Raw genomic sequence first — 21,001 nt, forward strand, 5'->3', positions numbered from 1 at the left:
TTCATCGTTACTTTAATAGATCCAGAAAATGTCAAGAACTTTGAAAGTTTCTTCAAGTGCAGTCGCAAAAACAATCAAGCTCTATGATAAAACTGGCTCTCATGAGGACCACCACAGGAAAGGAAGACCCAGAGTTACCTCTGCTGCAGAGGATAAGTTCATTAGATTTACCAGCCTCAGAAATTGCAGCCCAATCAAATGCTTCACAGAGTTCAAGTAACAGACACATCTCAACATCAACTGTTCAAATAAGACTATGTGAATCAGGTCTTCATGGTCGAATTGCTACAAAGAAACCACTACTAAAGGACACCAATAAGAAGAAGAGTCTTGCTTTGGCCAAGAAACACAAGCAATGGACATTAGACCAGTGGAAATCTGTCCTTTGGTCTGATGAGTCCAAATATGAGATTTTTGGTTACTACTGCTGTGTCTTTGTGAGACGCAAAGTAGGTGAACGGATGATCTCCGCATGTGTGGTTCACGGTTCCCACCGTGAAGCATGGAGGTGGAGTTGTGATGCTGTGGTGGTTCTTTGCTGGTGACACTGTCAGTGATATATTAAGAATTCAAGGCACACTTAACTTAACCAGCATGGCTACCACAGCCTTCTGCAGTGATACGCCATCCCATCTGGTTTGCACTTTTTTTTCACCAACACACCTCCAGGCTGTGTAAGGGCTATTTGACCAAGAAGGAGAGTGATGGAGTGCTGCATACGATGACCTGGGTTGGACCGCAGAGTGAAGGAAAAGCAGCCAACAAGTGCTCAGCATATGTGGGAACTGTATATACAGTACCTGTCAAAGGTTTGGACACACTTACTCATTCAAGGGTTTGTCTTTATTTTTCTACATTGTAGAATATTATTGAAGACATCAAAACGCTGAAATAACACATATGGAGTCATGTAGTAACCAAAAAAGTGTTAAACAAATATTATATTTGACATTCTTCAAAGTAGCCTCCCTTTGCCTTGATGACAGCTTTGCACACTCTTGGCATTCTCTCAACTAGCTTCATGAGGAATGCTTTTCCAACAGTCTTGAAGGAGTTCCCACATATGCAGAGCGTTTCCTTCACTCTGCAGTCCAACTCATCCCAAACCATCTCAATTGGGTTGAGGTCGGGGGATTGTGGAGGCCAGGTCATCTGATGCAGCACTCCATAATTCTCCTTCTTGGTCAAATAACTCTTACACAGCCTGGAGGAATGTTGGGTTATTGTCCTGTTGAAAAACAAATGATAGTCCCACTAAGCGCAAACCAGATTGGATGGTGAATCGCTGCAGAATGTTGTGGTAGCCATGCTGGTTAAGAGTGCCTTGAATTCTAAATAATTCACAGACAGTGTCACCAGCAAAGCACCATCACACCTCCTCCTCCATGCTTCATGGTGGGAACCACCCATGCGGAGATCATCCGTTCACCTACTCTGCGTCTCTCATAGACATAGCGGTTGGAACCAAAAATCTCCAATTTGGATTCATCAGACCAAAGGACAGATTTCCACCGGTCTAATGTCCATTGCTCATGTTTCTTGGCCTAAGCAAGTCTCTTCTTCTAATTGGTGTCCTTTAGTAGTGGTTTCTTTGCAGCAATTTAACCATGAAGGCCTGATTCACACAGTCTCCTCTGAACAGTTGATGTTGAGATGTGTCTGTTACTTTTATTTGGGCTGCAATTTATGAGGCTGGTAACTCTAATGAACTTACCCTCTGCAGTAGGGGTAACTCAGGGTCTTCCTTTCCTGTGGTGGTCCTCATGAGAGCCAGTTTCATCATAGCGCTTGATGGTTTTTGCAACTGCACTTGAAGAAACTTTCAAACTTCTTGACATTTTCTGTATTGACTGACCTTCATGTCTTAAAGTAATGATGGACTGTCGTTTCTCTTTGTTTATCTGAGCTATTCTTGTCATAATATGGACTTGGTCTTTTACCAAATAGGGCAGCATACAATGTAGAAAATTGTAAAAATAAAGAAAAACCCTTGAATGTACCAGTCAAAAGTTTGGAGACACCGACTCATTAATCTGTTCCCTTTTGCTTTCAGTGTTAGACCAGCACCCTGTCTACAACATCACAGCCAGTCAACACTGGGGCTGTGACTACTGGCATGACTGGGACCAGTGTGGCCCAGACTCCTCTCCTCCATACCCAGACTGTAGCAGCTGATCCCCATCGCCACCAGGGGCACCTGGCTCCCCTCCCTCCTCTGGCTGGATCAATGACTAGAGCCATCCCATCCCAGGGACCAGGGGTCAGCATCAAAAGCCCCCTGCCCACATCCTTGCCACCTGGTGCTCTCTTTAGGACGAGGGGGTACACTTCCACCCCTCCACCCTCCTCCTGAACAGACCAGGCTGTTTGGACATGGAGCCAGAACAGGGCCTTCGTGTGATCTTCCGCGCTCCCTCCCCAGCCGCCCCCCACAGGGAGAGGGCCAGGGGTCAACCCCATCAGACCACCACACGGCTCACAGAGCCATTTGATGAGGGGATCTGTTTTGGATTTCATAATGCCCTCTGAATCGTGATCCTGAGCCCTACTCAACTTGGTTAAATGTGTAATCTGTTTGTCAAAAGCTTCATGTTGTAAAAACATTTGTTTTCAGGGATTTATGGATGTGAAGTTGACCTGGTCAATTAAGGTTTGTAGATGACTGTTTTCCTGACTTGAAAATACAGTACATATACAACAATACTCACTTGACTTAATTACTGGTTCAAATGAACATATCAACAACATACTGTTATTTATGATACTGTTTATTAGGTCATTAAGTAATTGGGGCATGTATGACACCATATTGACAGTTATGATAATTAATCTGACATGTTTCTGACTAATCACAACAGGCTTCAATTTCACTAACTCATACATAATAATGTATGATGTGTCACTACCTCACAGATTCCTACCAATGAAAAACTGTACATGCAGTATAAACAATATTATGCCACTCTTGAAGGACAATACAAGTTAAATATACGAGAATATGTTGTTAAAAAATAATACCTTTTTGACATTGATGCCTTCAATCCAGTGTTAGACTTCACTGACTGACTTTACTGACTCGTGGAAGTGTTTTATGGTCATTAAACTTTGATATAACATACCCAATATGAAGACTCAGTTCCTCTGTGATACAGAGCCTGTATGTTGTTCAGGCTGTCAGTACATCATGAATACATATTAATGAACCCAGATTTCTAAATCTGTTTATTGAGCTTCTTCTTCCATTTCCTCCCTCCATTCTTTCCTCCAATGCGTTAGCAGATCCCAGTATGTCCCCTAGTCTTGTGACAAGGGATGAAAAGGAGAGAAAAAAAGGTCTAATGAGTTTGGCAAAAGGAGGACGGAGGGGGGAGACAGATGGCATGAAGTCTGCGTGGCTCTGGCGTGGCTCGCCTGGTGCTAAAATCCTCCTCTCTCACATTCCAACAAATCCTAGCAGGAGGTTGGGGAGTCTGCCACACCACTCAGTGGATCCACGGGGTTCTCTCTTGCACCCCTTTCCTCACTCCCCTGCACCCCCGTAAGTCCCTGGCCAAGGGTGTCAGCCTCCCCCATACCATATCCCCACATGTATACATATATTAACATGTTTGTACAGTATATATAGTATGATGGGCCATTTTATTGGCCTGCTAAGATAATAAACACAGGAGGGTGTGAGACGGAGACAGGCGCTGATTGTTAGTATGGAATTGGGCGTGTGGGATCAAATTGGGAGTGGACCTATCCCTCCACTCTAGTGTCAAATCTCATTGAGTAAACATAGGACCCAAGCATGGAGGCAAAGACTGTAATCCATTTATATGAGAGGAAGAAAACCTAAGTAGCTTTTCAATTAGTTTCGCCACCCCCAGCTCCTGATAAGGAGGAAACGCTGGCAAGTTGAGCCTGTCACAGGCCAGACATGCCCCGCTCAGATTGCCCCATATTCTCCTCAGTCGGTCCGTCGGTGGGGCTTATGGCCAAATGTACAGTAAGTGTAACTGCATGGTAATCACACACAGACAGTATGCCCCACCACTGGCCCGCGGTGACCGCATGACGTCTTCATGTGTTTCCACTTCTAAATTGTTTTGGATTGCATTTGAATTTTAGGAATGTGCATTGAGGACCACCATATAAAAGTACATCAGCGATATGATAATCTTGTTTATAATGTATATTACGGACTATCTCTCTCAATATTCTCTCTCTCTCTCTCTTTATTCTCTCTCTCACTATTCTCTCTCTCACTATTCCCTCTCTCTCGTTATTCCCTCTCTCTTTATTCTCTCTCTCTCTCTCTTTTGTCTCTCTCTCTTGCGTTTCTCTGTCTGTCTCTCTGTGTATAATTGACTGTATAGTGCACACTATCAATCTCTAACACACTTTTCTCTCTCTCTCTGCATGTATATATTGTGTATAATGTACTGTGCAGTGTACACTATCAATCTTTATCTCACTATCTCTCTCCTCTTTTTATTCTCTCTCTATTTCGTCTCTCTGTCTCTGTGTGTAATTGACTGTATAGTGCACACTATCAATCTCTAACACTTTTCTCTCTCTCTCTGCATGTATATATTGTGTATAATGTACTGTGCAGTGTACACTATCGATCTTTATCTCACTATCTCTCTCCTCTCTCTCTCTCTCTCTCTGCACTTTGCCTTCTGCTCATGCTATTGAGGGGCTCTTCTGGGAAAGGAGGATGCTGTGAAAAGGTCACAGGAGGTTTGAGTATCAAATTACTGTTAATGATAACGATAATAAAAAGAGAAATCTGCTCCAAATCTTATCTCTGAGCTTTTTTTCCCCCCTCCGTATGGAATGTGATTTATGTGCGCTTGGTCTTATGAATTGCTTTGCATGATTGTAAGGAGGTGTGTAATTCATTACAGTGCACAAACTGTTGTTCATTTGTTGTTCTATGCTAATAATGTGTATGGAGCTGTATGTCATTCATGTGTGTCTCCGAGGCTCTACTATGATGAAAGGCACAATAGTGAGCCATCTGGGTTGTACCGAGCATCACACGACAAAATGACATCTCAACATCTCAACCCCAAAGCTTTACACAAACATTTACATCCCCAACACTGCATTTCAAGTTACAACCACAGGAAATACTAATATTATTACACTGCCCTAAACTTGGCTTATGTCTTCGCTGAAACTGTAATTACACTACATTTAAATGCAAAACTGTCCATAAACTTGTTGTAAACACTTGCTCTCTCAGTCTTTCGTCAGATTCTTAATTAAACTATACTGATACAGATGTAAGATCATAATTTGAGCCAGTCTGCTACAGCAGGAAAATAATCCTGCAGCAAGAGGAAATGTGAATTATTGTGTGAATTAGAATCCATTTTTCATAAAGGAAAATCAAGTCTGAAATTTAAAAGTGAAAATTATAACCTTCAGAAGCCTTTTTAAACCCCCAAATGAAAATGCAACTTTCTCCTGCAACGGGGTGTTTAAATTAAGATCCTACACCTGTTAAGCTGATTCCATTTGACCACAAAGCCATAATACATAAATCTGCAGTGACTTTCCCTCTCTCCCTACAGCACAGAGACTGAGAGGTTGGCTGTCCTTCCTTGGTGGCAGGGCAGAGTGGCATCTTGACATTACCATCCCCAGGCCCGCTGGCACAGCTGTCACCCACAGGATGGGAGACTGGCAGGGTCGATGGCCGCATGGCGCGCCTGTTGGCTGCCGCCCTCCGTCCCCCTCTGTCCCCTCCATCCCATCTCTCAGTGAAAGGGCAAGATGGCCTCCGTCAGTCTCTCAGTGCATTGATCAGAGGCCAGACCTCCATTAGCTAAAGGTCACCGGGTTCACTGTGCTCTGTGCCGTCCCTACAGCTCCCCATGACCATGGTGGTGGGAGGATGTTCGTTCCTTGCCCTACCTCCATTCCAACCGAGACTAGCATGCTAGCAGATACCCATAGACTTCCAGTCATTGTGCTAATGCTAGTTAGCGTTGGCTCGTCAAACTACCTCTAACTTCCTTCATACTAGACATAAAAATGGTATCCATAAGTTTATCTGACTCTGGGGAAGTAGATTAAGGGCCTCATTGCCAAAATTCTGAAGTATCCCTTCAAGTATCAAAAGTCAATGTAATTACTAAAATACACTTAAGTATCATAATTTCACATTCCTTATATTAAGCAATCCAGATGGCACCATTTTCTTGTTTTTTATATTTACCGATAGCCAAGGGCACACTCCAACACTCAGACTTCATTTACAAATGCAATATTTGTGTTTAGTGAGTCTGCCAGATCAGAGCCAGTAGGGATGACCAGGGATGTTCTCTTGATAAGTGTGTGAATTGGACCATTTTCCTGTCCTGCTCAGCATTCGAAATGTAACGAGTACTTTTGGGTGTCAGGAAATCTTGTAAATGACTATAGTAGCTTGGAAATGGCAGTTTTTTTAATGTAATATCTACATAGACATACAGAGGCCAATTATCAGCAACCGTCACTCCCTAGAAGGCCAGCATCCCGGAGTCGCCTCTTCACTGTTGACATTGAGACTGGTGTTTTGCGGGTACTATTTAATGAACCTGCCAGTTGAGGACTTGTGAGGCGTCTGTTTCTCAAACTAGACGCTCTAATGTACTTGTCCTCTTGCTCAGTTGTGCACCTGGGCCTCCCACTCCTCTTTCCATTCTGGTTAGAGACCGTTTGCACTGTTCTGTGAAGGGAGTAGTACACAGCGTTGTATGAAATCTTCAGTTTCTTGGCAATTTCTCGCATGAAAAACCTTCATTTCTCAGAACAAGAATAGACTGACAAGGTTCAGAAGAAAATACTTGGTTTCTGGCCATTTTGAGCCTGTAATCGAACCCACAAATACTGATGGTCCAGATACTCAATTAGTCTAAGGAAGGCCCGTTTTATTGCTTCTTTAATCAGAACAGCAGTTTTCAGCTGTGCTATCATAATTGCAAAAAGGGTTTTCTAATGATCAATTATCCTTTTAAAATGATAAACTTGGATTATCTAACACAATGTGCCATTGGAACACAGGAGAGATGGTTGCTGATAATGGGCCTCTGTACACCTATGTAGACGTTCCATTAACAATCTGCTGTTTCCAGCTACAACAGTCATTTACAATATTAACAATGTCTATCTACACTGTATTTCTGATCAATTTGATGTTATTTTACTGGACAAAAAAAGGTGATTTTCTTTAAAAAACAAGGACATTTCTAAGTGACCCCAAACTTTTTGAAAGGTAGAGTAAATAGTAAAGTACAGATACCCCCAAAAAAAGACGTAAGTAGTACTTTAAAGTATTTTTTACTGAAGTACTTTACACCACTGTTCATTTTCCCCTACTCTGTTTGATCACCCACAGTATGGTACACCATTGTACCTCTTCCAGATATTATGACTGTGTCCACCTAAAATCAAAGACTCCTTCATTCTAATTCTCTCCCTCCAGTAGAATGGCACAATAAAGGAGGTGCCTCACCTACTACAGAAGATCACAGCAGCACAATTGCATCAAATTGCCAGGCCAGACCCGTGGTTTCACATTGCGCTGATCATCGCTGAATCACAGTTGGCCTTATATGGTTCATCCAGCCTGTGAATGAATGGGGGATAATTGTGGTGCTAAATAGTGTGAAGGCTGAGGCTGCCACCGGGTGGGATCCATTTCCTGTGTTGTCAGGGGCACCAGTGATGGAGAGGGCTGTGCCTGCCTGCGTCTGTTGCACACACAGAAAGGCAGATGAACTTATTTGCATACACACACTCACAGTCACACAAGGACACAAACACGCTCACACAAACACACACACACACACACACAGATATACACACTCCACAAACACACAGCTATACACACTCCACACACACACACACACACACACACACACACACACACACAGATATACACACTCCGTACACGCAGATATACACACTCCACACACACACAGATATACACACTCCATACACACACACACACACACACACACACACACACACACACACACACTCACACACACACACACACACACACACATATATACACACTCCACACACAGATATACACACACACACAGATGTACACACTCCACACACACACTGATATACACACTCCACACACACACACATACACACACACAGATGTACACACTCCACACACACAGAGATATACACACTCCACACACACAGATGATGATTGTCTCTTGCTTCTGTCAGGTTGTGTTTTTTTCCCTCCAGCCATGGAGACCTCATCCTGGGAAATTGAGCAATTTCTGATTGAAAACAGTGCCGGTAATTAGAGCACTCACTATTTGTAACCACTTGGCATTACATTAGTATGCAAAGCTGGCAGTCAGCTAATCTGGGGGAAAACGTTTGTTTCCTTAATTGCCCTCTTAGGACAAAAGTGAGGGTGGGGGGGGGGTGGGGGGGGTGTAGAGTAAAATTTGAACATTTGAACGTGCTCCTGCTAGAATGGAGCCTGGTGTGTTCAGGGGACGTGGCTCCTCCAACACGGTTTTTAACTTTACTAATGGACAGACAACACATAGGCATACACACATGCACAGTAACACATACACTGGCACACACATGGGCATTCATACACAAGCACAGACACACACATGGTCATACACACTTGGGTACAAATGCATATAAATGATTAACAGTGATTTGGCATATGAACTACACAACGTGACAACGGACAATGAAATAATCTTCCTATTTTATTCTGTGTAAGAGGGCATATCAATCCACCTGGTCTGTGCCAGGCCAATCGTTCCTCTCCATCCTACCTGCCTCCTCACCTTGGCTTCACTTACATTAGGACGACATTACCTCACACGGCCGAAGGGTTACCCTCTCTTCTCACCCTCATCATCTTCAGCAGCTTTTTTTCATTTGACCTATTCAGTGTTAGCTCTATCTAACAGGGTAGGAATATTCCCCTTCTCTACTGCACTATCTTTAATATGATATTATAGTCCCCTCCACCCTAATGACTTCATCCCTGCAGGCACCTTTGACATTTAATTGGCCCTATATTAATGTAACTAAATATGTATGTAATTACCATGTAAAAAGTTAGTGAGTACATGCAGTAATGCACCACTTGTCACTTTAAATGTGAAGTTTTTGCTTGTACCGATTTTGTAATGGTAAGTACTATGCCGAAGCCTACAATCACCTGTCTGGTGCAATGTAATTTACCATAGTTCCTCCGCTGTAGTTAGTCTGAAATGATGCCACTGTAACGTGTTGCTATCGCTGCCACCGTATCTTTCTGATGTCACACAAATCCTTCTCTACCAGATGTCCTATTCTAAGATAAGTCTCTACTTTGATCTCAATCGTAATTGTACAGCCTGCCCCCCCCCCCCCCCCACCGGTCATTGTCCAGCCTTGGGCTAGAGAGACTGTTACAGAGGGGATGGAGAGAGACAACTAAGAGGACACTCGTCTAAAAGTAGAAGGCTGGCTTACCTTTAGACAAGTGTCCTCTTACTTGTCTCTCTCCATTTTACACCATCCGCTCTGTAACAATCTCTCTAGCCCATTTGTTGACCTGAGAAGGATATGTATTGATTGAAATTCCATTCAAATTTTTTTGCCCAGTACCGCCACGCGTATGATGTGCATTTGACAACAAACATTTTGGCAATCTCTCTACCTTAATATGGATGGAGAATGATATGATTTCTCTGTGATTGCAGACCTGTAGGATCCACAGCCTGGCAAGCTCCATGGTCAGATGTTCTGTTGGCTCGTCCTACACACAAAGTAAAATACAGCCCAATTAAATCAGTCGGCAGCCTGGAAAAGACACAACAATGACAGCTTTGGTTTAGAATCATACACGAACGTCAGGTCATGCTTTCAGATGGAAATAATATTGAGGCTTATTCCTAAAACTGGATTCGTATGGCATATGTGGTGCATGTTTTCTGGGTTTTGTGGTGTAGGCTATTTACCTGTTTGGCAAAAAAAAAAGTAAAATATGGTAAATTAACATTGGCAGTGAGTTTTATGAATGAACCGTATATCATGATCATGTATCCATCCAGGATACATTCTTGATTAATACATATTCACTGCTCACTGCATCACAGCAGCAGGAAGCATGTGTCTTGTGAAACATACAGCAACTCAAATCTGACATGGTCCTTTATGAGCGGTTTCGTCATTGCAGCTGATTTGAAGAGATTGTTTTCAAGTGTATAGATGTTCAAGTTATGCCTGCATTCCTTAGTGAAAGTTAGGCCTGCATTCCTTAGTGAAAGTTAGGCCTGCATTCCTTAGTGAAAGTTAGGCCTGCATTCCTTAGTGAAAGTTAGGCCTGCATTCCTTAGTGAAAGTTAGGCCTGCATTCCTTAGTGAAAGTTAGGCCTGCATTCCTTAGTGAAAGTTAGGCCTGCATTCCTTAGTGAAAGTTAGGCCTGCATTCCTTAGTGAAAGTTAGGCCTGCATTCCTTAGTGAAAGTTATGCCTGCATTCCTTAGTGAAAGTTAGGCCTGCATTCCTTAGTGAAAGTTAGGCCTGCATTCCTTAGTCAAATGCCCGACAGGCACAGAGACAAAATAAATGAAATACTCAAAATACTTTGTAAAATATGCATCAACATAATTGAATAAAATCATTGAAAATGTTTTATGAATATTAACACTAGGTTCTGGTGGTCACTTTTATCAATGCATTCTGGTTTAGGATTACACCATAGATCAATAGGTCTTTACAATTTAGACTATAAGAAAGCACAAATTCAGTCAATAAGGAGGGGTAACACATTTCAGTCTACCAAGTTGGATTGACAAGTGAGAGACAGGTTCACAAAGAAGCACTTTTTCTAGTAATAGGCCTACGTGTTAACATTATACAGCCTACACATTATGAGGTCAAGATCTGATTCATTTTTCTTATTCATTAGCATTTCATTCCTACGTTAAACCGCATGATGATACATTACTTAGATAATAAAGTCAATTACGCCCATATAAATTAATATTTTTTGGAAAAACATTACTAATTCGTTCAGTTTAAAAAAACATGGACTATCTTCTCTACATATATGAACTTTTGCACACCTGAAGTCAAGTTTCCATAGGTCACAGGTGCGTAGAAGACGCAATAACTGCTGTGAAATGTGATTGACTCCCGTACGTCTGACGCAAAACAAACAACCAGTGAAACGTTTCTGTCACATTTCGTCAAGGCAAGACGTTCTGCTCTAAAACTATTCCATTATCTTATTGTTTTATATCTTTTTAATTTCGTATCTTGCTACTGTGGACCGTGTTTACGCTTCGAGGACAATTTCGAACCACTATCCAAATTCAGACGATTTCCGTGCCTTTTGACTTGTAAAAAAATCATATTTTTATAAAACCTAAATTTCTAACAGGTCGTTTTTATTTTGACTTGACAAAATTTGACATAGTATTTTGAAAAGGAGTGAATGAGAAAGAAACGTTTCCATTTTACTTATTTTATTTTTTACATCAATCGAGAGGTAAACAAAAGGAGCTGTTCAGTTAATTACTGTTTAAATCACTCAAAATCACTAATATACAATGCCGAACGCCCTATAATTACAATACAACATTCAACACATTTAAAAAAAATAAAGCATTCAAATAAACATGTTAGATTAATGTTATCAAGTGGTTATTTTGTTGTCATTATATCATCTTATATACGTTTTTTTTTTAGCTAGCTTCAAATCCTCCATGTAAAATGATTAGAAATGAAGTAATGTCATTTATTAGGCATACTTCCGCTAATTGTAATGTCTTATCTCAAATTAATTTCTCAGTGCCTTGCTGGCTTTCAATCATTTTCTGCCACACTCTTTCAGACCTCAATCATAGAAGTAATTGGGGACTGAATCTCAGTTGTGAAGCTACATTTATTATATAACCCATTGTAAAAAAAAACACAACATGCAGGGAGGGTATTGTAAATTAGAGACATTTCAGGATATTAAACAGTCCAACACGTGAGACACACAATGAATCAATCATTATTTTCAAATGTTTTACATTTATAACAAGGCATGTACAATGTGTACATTGTATGTATGTGTACATTGTATGTATGTGTACATTGTATGTGTACATGTATAGGCAAACACATATGATAAGGTATGTTCAGGGTCTAGGTCAGATGCAAGAAACTTTACAACTAAAAAGCTAACTTGACCTTTTGCACAATTTGAGAACACATTTCTAACACACACATCATTTAGCCAGTCCCTAATTTCTAACACACACATCATTTAGCCAGTCCCTATAGCTTAATATATCAATTATTTTATGTATATACAGTGATGCCCTGAGACTTATTTTCGTGTTGTGTCTTTTCAGCAACAACAAAAAATGATACTCTTTAAAGGTAATTAAGGCACGCATATTTCAGAAATGTTCTGTAACAAAATCGAATAACTTCTCGGCCTCTGAAATGTGTACCATTCACATTTAGTGAGCCATCAATCAAACAAATACATGTTTGTCGAGTATTAGCTTTAGGCTAAGGCATCAACAAAACTCGAATAAGTCTAAGAAGTCATTAGGCTTTATGCCTATAAAGTTAACATAGTTTAAAACGTTGACTATAGGTTAATATTCAATAAAAGTTAGTCCAACTGAAATAGGAGAAATAGGAAAACGCACGCAAAATCAGGGTCACCACGGAAACATTTATTCTCATAACCCTCTTTTTGATGAACGAATATTGAACTAATTTCGGAACAATTTGCCGTACTCATCTTTGGAATGCATGAGGTCCTAGTACTATTTATTATTCGATCCCCCTTCTATTTAATATAGACTTTGTTATCGCATTGTAGACTTATAACAATTGTTGAGCAGTTGCTGCATTGATCAATATAATTATACACATTGCTTCTATGGCTTACTCTAGCATAAATAGTATTCGTGCGAAGAATTAAATAATTGCTTTGTAATTGAAATGATAGAAAATAAGGTAAGGCCATTTCAGGGCACAAACCCGGAAATTACCTTAATATAAAGTCATTTCAATTTCGGGGTGGCAACCAAAATGTATGTATCCTAAATGTATCCTACTCTCACCGATGCTTCAAATGTGAAGTCAGAAGTCACATTTTATCCTTCACTTCCCAATCCAGCCTTTTCCAGACACCGAAAACAACTCATATTCAACAATATCAGGTACCTTTTGACGACCTATTTCCGGTAAAAAAAATATTCGTGGTGATATGGATGTAACGCTTCCTTAACTTTGTCAGTTAAGGCCAAATGGCTTTGGGGGAGGTTTGAATCAGTTCCTGTGTGTACATTGAGGTCCAGTGTTCTTGCAACAAAAGGGGGCTAATCCACGTAATTTACACAATGCATAGCGCCGTGTTTACATGGGATAGAGGAGGGCCTCATCTTTTTCTGCCGGACATAAATGCTGAAGTGGTGCATCGCCTTCCAGTGAAAAGGGGCCTTCTCGGGGCGATATGTGGAGAACACTTCAGGAGCCTTGAATAAATCCCATTGTAACTTTCTTTTGGTTTGGCTAAAGTGTCCTAAAGAGAGCTTCATGGGACATGTCCGCCAAATACACCTGTGAATGTAGTCAGCAGGTTAGGCAAGGCTAGGCTATCGCCTATTCAATGGTGTCTATTAATAATTTCACAATCAGATAATCACACAGTTCTGCAATTTCGAGATTAACAGACACAATATTTCGTAAGATATGTAAATATAGCCTAATGTTACTTTGTGCGACACAACGAGTTATAGAGAAGACATGTTTTGGATATTTTAATCGTGTGGAGTGCGCTAACTATTTTGACTCATCACATACCAGCCCAGCCCAGCACATACGCTGCTGCTACTGTTTATTATCTATCCTGTTGCTTAGTCACTTTATTCCTACCTCTATGTATGTATCTAACTAAATTACCTCGTACCCCTGCACATCGACTCGGGACTTGCCCTATGTATATAATATAGCCACGTTATCATCACTCATTGTGTATTTATTCCTAGTGTTTTATTTTATTATTTCTCTATTTTTCTCTCTTCATTGTTGGGAAGGGCCAATAGGTAAGCATTTCACTGTTAGTCTACACCTGTTGTTTATGAAGCATGTGACAAATACCATTTTATATCAGTCTCTATGATTTCCGAAGTGTGTGAAAACTTTTGGCTACTGTGAATTAGCAGCATATCCCAATTTGTCACTGAAAACGTTAGTTGGATAAATTGTCATAGGCCGTCAAAATAATTTAAATCACACAAACTCAACGATCTGAAGTATTACAGGTTTTGTTGACAAGTTACTTTCAGTAGGGGTTTAGCTTATAGGCCTAGATTATTTTATCAGTCCGGACCATGCATTAGTGGAAGGTTATAATTATTACTTCGATCTGGAGTTTGGTAAGTCAAACCATAACCTGAATGCGCACTCTCACAATGTTTTCTTAATTCACTGTTTACTTCTCTTGAATAGAGATATCCGTTTTAGAAATCGTTAGGCTATATGAAATTAGGCTTCCGATTTTTTTTGGTTATGGGTCGGCTATATTATTGCCAATCTAAGAAATAAAATAAGAAAGACAAATAAATAATCAAAGTTAGTACTAAATAGGCAATTATAATACATGTTAAATTGCATGGAAAACTATCTGTCATACGAGGGAAATGGTCTACATTATCTAACAGGACAGACAGTATGTCTTCTAATATCTCTAAATGTGGCATTATTTTATTACCTACAATCTGTGTTCAACAGGTGTAAAAGGCACAATATCCGCTCCAAATGCATAACTTTTATGACACCTGCCACACATCAATGTATGATAAGATTGATAATCTAAATCTAAACACAATTTGAAGACATTGTTGTTTTACGTTTGGCGTATTGTCATAGTCTCTAAACTAATGCATGTACTTTATTCACCTCAAATGTATATATATATTTTTTTACATAGGCCACTGATGACAGACATTATAGGCTGTATTATAACATGGCCTACAAAGTAACGAAACAGTGACCTTTAACTTCTCTGTTCCTTGACCAGTGTAAATATAGCTGCATATAACCGCCATGTGAGGTAATTGAAGCAATGCTGATGGCCTGGTGCATGGCTCTGTCTATCGGCATATCTTTTTTATTTATTTTTTTATTTATTTTTTATCTAAGTTTAGCCTATAACCTACATAGGCTACACACGTACTATTATATCAGTCAATTGTTGTATAATCGCTAATTTGGGTTACAAAAGTAAACCGTCTTCCTGTCACAAAATATTAAAGCATTCTTCAAATAGATGAATTGCTAAATTCATATAACATAACTACATCTATCTCACCCCCTCTAAAAAGCAACAACATAATTGTAATTTAGCCTAAATTAAAACGTGATATTGTGATATACCAGCACAAATAGGCTAATGTTTAAACCGAAGTTGCAAGAAATATGGTATGAAATGGTGGAGGACTGACATTGTACGGAATATTTAATATATAACGATGTAACACACATGACCAAGGCAAAACCCCGTCCCTTTTAAATTTGAAAGCATAGCCGACTATTTTTTGTTTGTTTTACCCTCAATCACATATGGACAAAAAGTGGTCCCAAGCCCTTATTTAGCCAAGAATCATTAGTTTAATTATTTACATTAATAAGATAAATTCCCTAGTTATTTGACTGACAGCCATTTTTAAATACTCTTCACCCCAATTTCAGATGTCTGTCTTTGGGGTTCCCATAATTCGGTTTTTCATGAGGGGCGGATAATTATTTTGGCACTGTCAGGTAAATTCCTGCGGTAAATTGAAATATTCTTCTTTAATCCCCGCTAATGCCAATTCTCATTGTGCGAAGGTATGAAGGGCAGACGTCACGTGGTGCTCAGGTTGCATCTCAGGTGAGCCTTGCGTTGCAGGGGGGCGCGAGGGATTTGTCGTGACTTTACAGGCATATAACATGATTACCAGATATTTATTAATCAAGCCTTTTCTTCCTAAAATTGTAAATCCAGTTAAGATGCACGTTATCTAATGAGTGATGAGTGAATAGCAACTTGTGACGGTATATCAAATAGGCCAACTAGCCCATATTCCTACCATTTCAATTAATGAATAAATAATCAGTATTATGGAATTAGGTTTTCTTTGCAAGGATGCTCTAATTTCGTCCTTGTGACAGGGGAACGGATAAGCTTACATGACTAGCATTGGGAATACCATGGCATCTTTGTTATTTAGAGTTTGATATTTTATGTTTTATCAGAATGTGACACTTTTGGGGCATAACAGTGAATTCATACCTGATTAGTGATTACAACATTAAAGGTCCAGTCCAGTGAAAATGACGTGTTTTCTGTGATTTGTATCATATTGTACAACAGCTGATGAAACTAACACTCTAAAAGTGTGAAACATTATAGTCAGTGTTATTTCCGAATCAGCAGGTTTGCATGGGAGTTTCAGCGAGCCATGGTGACATCACCAAATCAAGTCAAATCAAATCAAAATGTTATTGGTCAAATACACCATGTGGTAAATTGGTTAATATACCAATAACAAATAGTTCTAAACCTCTAACAGCTCATTTTCAGTTTTTCCCTCCCCACTCAGACCACTCCCAGACAATCCTAGCAAAATTATTGCTTGAGAAAAAGTTTTTTGCTAAAAATCAATTTTGCCCATTTTAATGTAACTATCACAGTAAGGTACTTAATTGTTACCCAGAAACAAGGGCGCAACCTTCACAGGGGACAAGGGATAGGAAATTGCATTTTTGTCCCTCCAGTTTTATAATTGGAATGTGATACAAAATGAGGCAACAGTTTTCTTTTGGACCAGGCGGACGCCTATGAGCGGTCGGGTAGGCTGTTTAGAGTGTTTATCCAACCGGAAACATTTTTTAAATAAAAAATACATTACCCCACTTCTAAAACCAAAGTTGCGCCCCTGCCCAGAAAAGATTTGACATTGATATAAAAATGGCTGCACTAGACCTGTAACTGTATGACATAGATTTTAGAGATGCTTGGAAAAATAATAATGTTACTGTAGAATCTGTCTCCCAACATAATTTGTTGTCTGATTTTGGAAGTGGTGGATGTTGCCACATCACAAGAAGTTGGTAATGGCTGGAGCGGAATAGGTGGGATGGTATCGAACACATGGTTTCCATGTGTTGGATACCATTCCATATGTCCATTCCGGACATTATTATGAGCCGTCCTCCCCTCAGCAGCCTCCTGTGTGCCACTTAGCATTGTAAACAGTGACGGTGAGATAATAGTCTAATGTTAAATACAGCAGTTTTTCTTAGTTGCAGAAAATATTAACAAAAGTTAGTGACTTCTGTGTGTTTGTGTGTGAGTGTATGCTTGGCACCCCCTGAATTTACTTTCTGAGCATCCTTCATTTGTAGTCAGTAGGAAATGAAAGAGTCAATCTCTGCTCTGGCAGTTCTTGTGTCACTCTTTTCAGGATAGGCTGGGAGAGAACAGTTGACGCAGATAGCATGCTCAAACCAGGTCTCTGGAGACCCTGACATCAAAGCGGACCAAACCTCACATTGAGAGCACTTTAAGCTAGGCACGACTGTGACAACAGAACAACCCAATATGTGAATGTCACTTTTGTCAAACCTAACCGAACACTGACAGAAAGACTATAGAACCATTTTATGGCAGAAGGTTGAGGAACAGAAACACAGAGAGCTGTACTCACAGTCCTACTTCCTGTTGGGACCTCAGAGATTGATTAGGTTGCTAGGGGAGATGGGTGACTGACACATTTAGTCGAAATCGTGTTGATGAGAGTGGCTAGTGTCGCGCAAAACAGTGTTTAGAGTTTGTTTCTACTCCTCAAGCGACCACATTGACAAGGCATAGTCTGAAAGTGTAACATCTTCTACAGACCCGTCAACTGACAAGGACACAGCTTGAGCTTGAAACTGATCAATTCCCAAGCCAACGACAAGACTTTCCTCTGATAGCAGCGCTTTATTTTGTAAAAACTCCTGTCTAGTTTGTCTAAGTTGTCATGTTTTTTTTGCATAGCAAGTCCCATCTCCCTCCTGAGTCCTGGTAGGTAGTGTGGAGAAACTAAACCTCTGATAAAACATCGGGTTTTTAGCTAATCTTGGGTTTAAACTCTGAAGTTAAAGTTTTGACCTTTCCAGATCTCCAGTTGGGGGTAGTCAAGGAAGTAGCTTTATACTCAAGCCTTGTTTCTCTTGTCCTAAGTAGTATGCCGATTCAACAGGTCTAATACTTGAGCTTATCTTCGGACACTATTTCCAAGGCGATATCTGATACCCAAAGCACTTTCCTCTTCAAAGTAGTCTCCTGTTGTGCTTTGTGACCACAATAGTGTCAATCTCGTATGTTCAAAGCCCCATCCCTGTGTCAGCTTTGAGTTGCTGTCTATACATCTCTCTTGGAAATACATTTGAGACTTTGACGGCTGGCTTTAAAACACTAGTGAAATTATAAGACATTTGAAAAACATATATATTGATACAGATTCCAGTTGCGTACGCATCAAAACTAATGTTAAGATTCACATTTAGAGTAAAGCAGTAAAAACACAACTCAAATGTCAAAATCATTTTTAGATGTTTCTTTAGTGTAGGGGTATTGATTGAAATGCATTTGAAATATGAATAATGTAAAGCTTTACACCAGAGCTCTCTAGGGCCACAGTAGCCTAGCCTACAGCTGCACTACAATCTCTGCATCAGAGGAAATATCCATTGAAATGCAACTGTTTTATTGAGCAAAGTGATGGATATGCCATCAGATGTTAGGCAATTTTTGTGATCAAGATATTTATTGATTTGCATCAATATCATTATGTGGTTCATCTTGTTAAAGACACAACTGATTAATATGAAGTATACGGCTATTGGGTTTCTGGATAAATGAAAAGCCCCGCAAATTTCTATCAGACAGATCTGACCTAGACAGAAGCAAGCAGAAAAGCTGCAGATCAACGAATGCCATGTGATTGGGAACGTTCGACTGACAATGATCAGATGAAAAGAGCGGCGATCTCAATAAACTTGTCATTCAGCCTTTCAAGGTTCAATCATATCTGAGGTGTTTTGCATAACTATGAGCCCCACGTTTCCTAATCCTCAAAGGATCTCGGTGCTACTTGGCTTTGCACTGTAGTCATTCAAGGTCGCAACCCGGCAGGAAATATGGGCTGCCATAGCAACACAAAGATGGCTTCTGAAGGCTTAGCATAATTCTTCCCTAATAGAAAAATAACAGCGCCAAATCCCGTCCTTAGTGAACTGGCTTATTCGATGGAGGCAGACTCCCACCTGTGAAGCACATAGTCACCACACCAATGTGCAAAGACCACTAGGAGCTGAAAAAAGGTCCGTCTTTGAAAAGGGGAGTGGGGATTGGGGGCCTCGGACCAAGCCACATTTTTTCTCTTCGCTGCAGCTGAAAACAACCCACAGTATGCCTCTGACTAGCTTGAGATTTTTGGGGGCTGAAAATATAAGCTGCCAAATGAATCGTAGTCTCTAAATAATACTTATCTTTGAAGAGTTTATACCTCTATTTCTCTCTCTCTCTCTCTCTCTCTCTCTCTCTCTCTCTCTCTCTCTCTCTCTCTCTCTCTCTCTCTCTCTCTCTTTCTCTTTCTGTGAAAACTATTGGAGAAAGAAGTCTGCTCACATTGGCAGCAAATCTTGAGGTGTTTTATTTTAGTTTTGAGAATGATTGTAGCCCACATCACATTAAACTATTTTAAAAGATGAAAAGAAATGAGAAATATTTAAAAACTTTTTTCACAAATGTGTTTTATCCCAAGAGTGTTTCAGTTGCATTCTTGAGGAGGAGGACATACATGGACTACCACGAGTCCCCATAGATTCTCATGTCTTCAATCAGAATTACAGTGAGCTCATTAAACACACTCAAACAAACAGAATAAGCAGGAAACCAACCGTCCAGAGCAAGGAATGTACCTTTGCACTCCAGTTTGAGTGAAAGGGAGCTGCAGTGTGCTTAAGGGATGTTTTTGTATTCTTGTGCACCTATGTCACGGTGTGTCTGTGTGTGTGTGTGTGTGTGTGTGTTTCAGAGAATCTGTTTAGACTGTGTATGTTGGCAGGGAGGAAAGGAAGGGTGCACCTTGGAATAGACTTAGCCAGGTTAGGCACTCGCATGATCTCTATCTGCCTTGTAACCCTCTCCCTCCCTTTCTGACTGTGTCAGCGGTGATCACAAAATATCTGCACCCGTCTCTCTCCCCTCCCCCCAACCCTCTTTGTTGCCAGATACCAAGGAGATGGATTCTTGTCAGTGTGTGAATCGCATCAAGATGATGGGAGCTGGCGAGAGCATAAATTACCGCCACACTTGAGAGTGCGAGACATGTAAGTATCAGCCACCACAGCAGTGAAATGTACTCTGCTTATAGAATCACTCATGAGTACGAGAGATCCAGCAATATTGTAGCCACAGTGATCGAGTCAAAAAATCTAAGCCTTTATGAAATCATTACTGTCAAGGCTGGGGTATGAGAATCAAATCCTAGCAGCCAAACATGGTTTTCAAAGAAGGGTCTTATGGTATGGTGCTGTTTTGTTTCTGTCTCATACAGATGCTAACAGATAAGGGATGTAGTAGTTGGATATGTATCTCACTCTGCTCGTGCTTGGCAACATAAGTCAGCCACTTCTAGCCTCAGTAGATATGTTTTTTTCAGTGGGCTCCCCAGTTGGATCCCCTCTTCTCACTGTCTGTCTGGGGTATTTACACTACTAACTCCCTGTCTCTGTCTGTCTGTCTGTCTGTCTGTCTGTCTGTCTGTCTGTCTGTCTGTCTGTCTGTCTGTCTGTCTGTCTGTCTGTCTGTCTGTCTGTCTGTCTGTCTGTCTGTCTGTCTGTCTGTCTGTCTGTCTGTCTGTCTGTCTCTCTGTCTGCCTGCCTGCCTGCCTGCCTGCCTGCCTGTCTGTCTGTCTGTCTGTCTGTCTGTCTG

General features: G+C 40.5%; 1 protein-coding gene and 1 long non-coding RNA gene across 2 annotated transcripts in view; one reads left to right on the plus strand and one right to left on the minus strand.

Moving 5' to 3' along the window:
* Positions 1–3,123, plus strand: part of LOC110488751 (zinc finger protein ZIC 5) — a 42,762-nt gene extending 39,639 nt beyond the window's left edge. The window contains exon 2 of the mRNA XM_090198335.1: positions 2,054–3,123. Coding sequence (XP_090054461.1) covers positions 2,054–2,175 — 122 coding nt within the window. The 3' untranslated portion in view covers positions 2,176–3,123. The remainder of the gene's footprint in view (positions 1–2,053) is intronic.
* A 1,179-nt stretch (positions 3,124–4,302) lies between these two features.
* Positions 4,303–21,001, minus strand: part of LOC110488755 (uncharacterized) — a 32,909-nt gene continuing 16,210 nt past the window's right edge. The window contains exons 3-4 of the long non-coding RNA XR_005035914.2: positions 9,680–9,778; positions 4,303–7,730 (exon numbers count right to left, since the gene is read on the minus strand). This is a non-coding gene — a long non-coding RNA (uncharacterized LOC110488755). The remainder of the gene's footprint in view (positions 7,731–9,679; positions 9,779–21,001) is intronic.

The sequence above is a fragment of the Oncorhynchus mykiss genome, chromosome 14 (genome assembly GCF_057628025.1).
Source record: "Oncorhynchus mykiss isolate SJ-2025 chromosome 14, ASM5762802v1, whole genome shotgun sequence".
Lineage (NCBI taxonomy): Eukaryota > Metazoa > Chordata > Actinopteri > Salmoniformes > Salmonidae > Oncorhynchus > Oncorhynchus mykiss.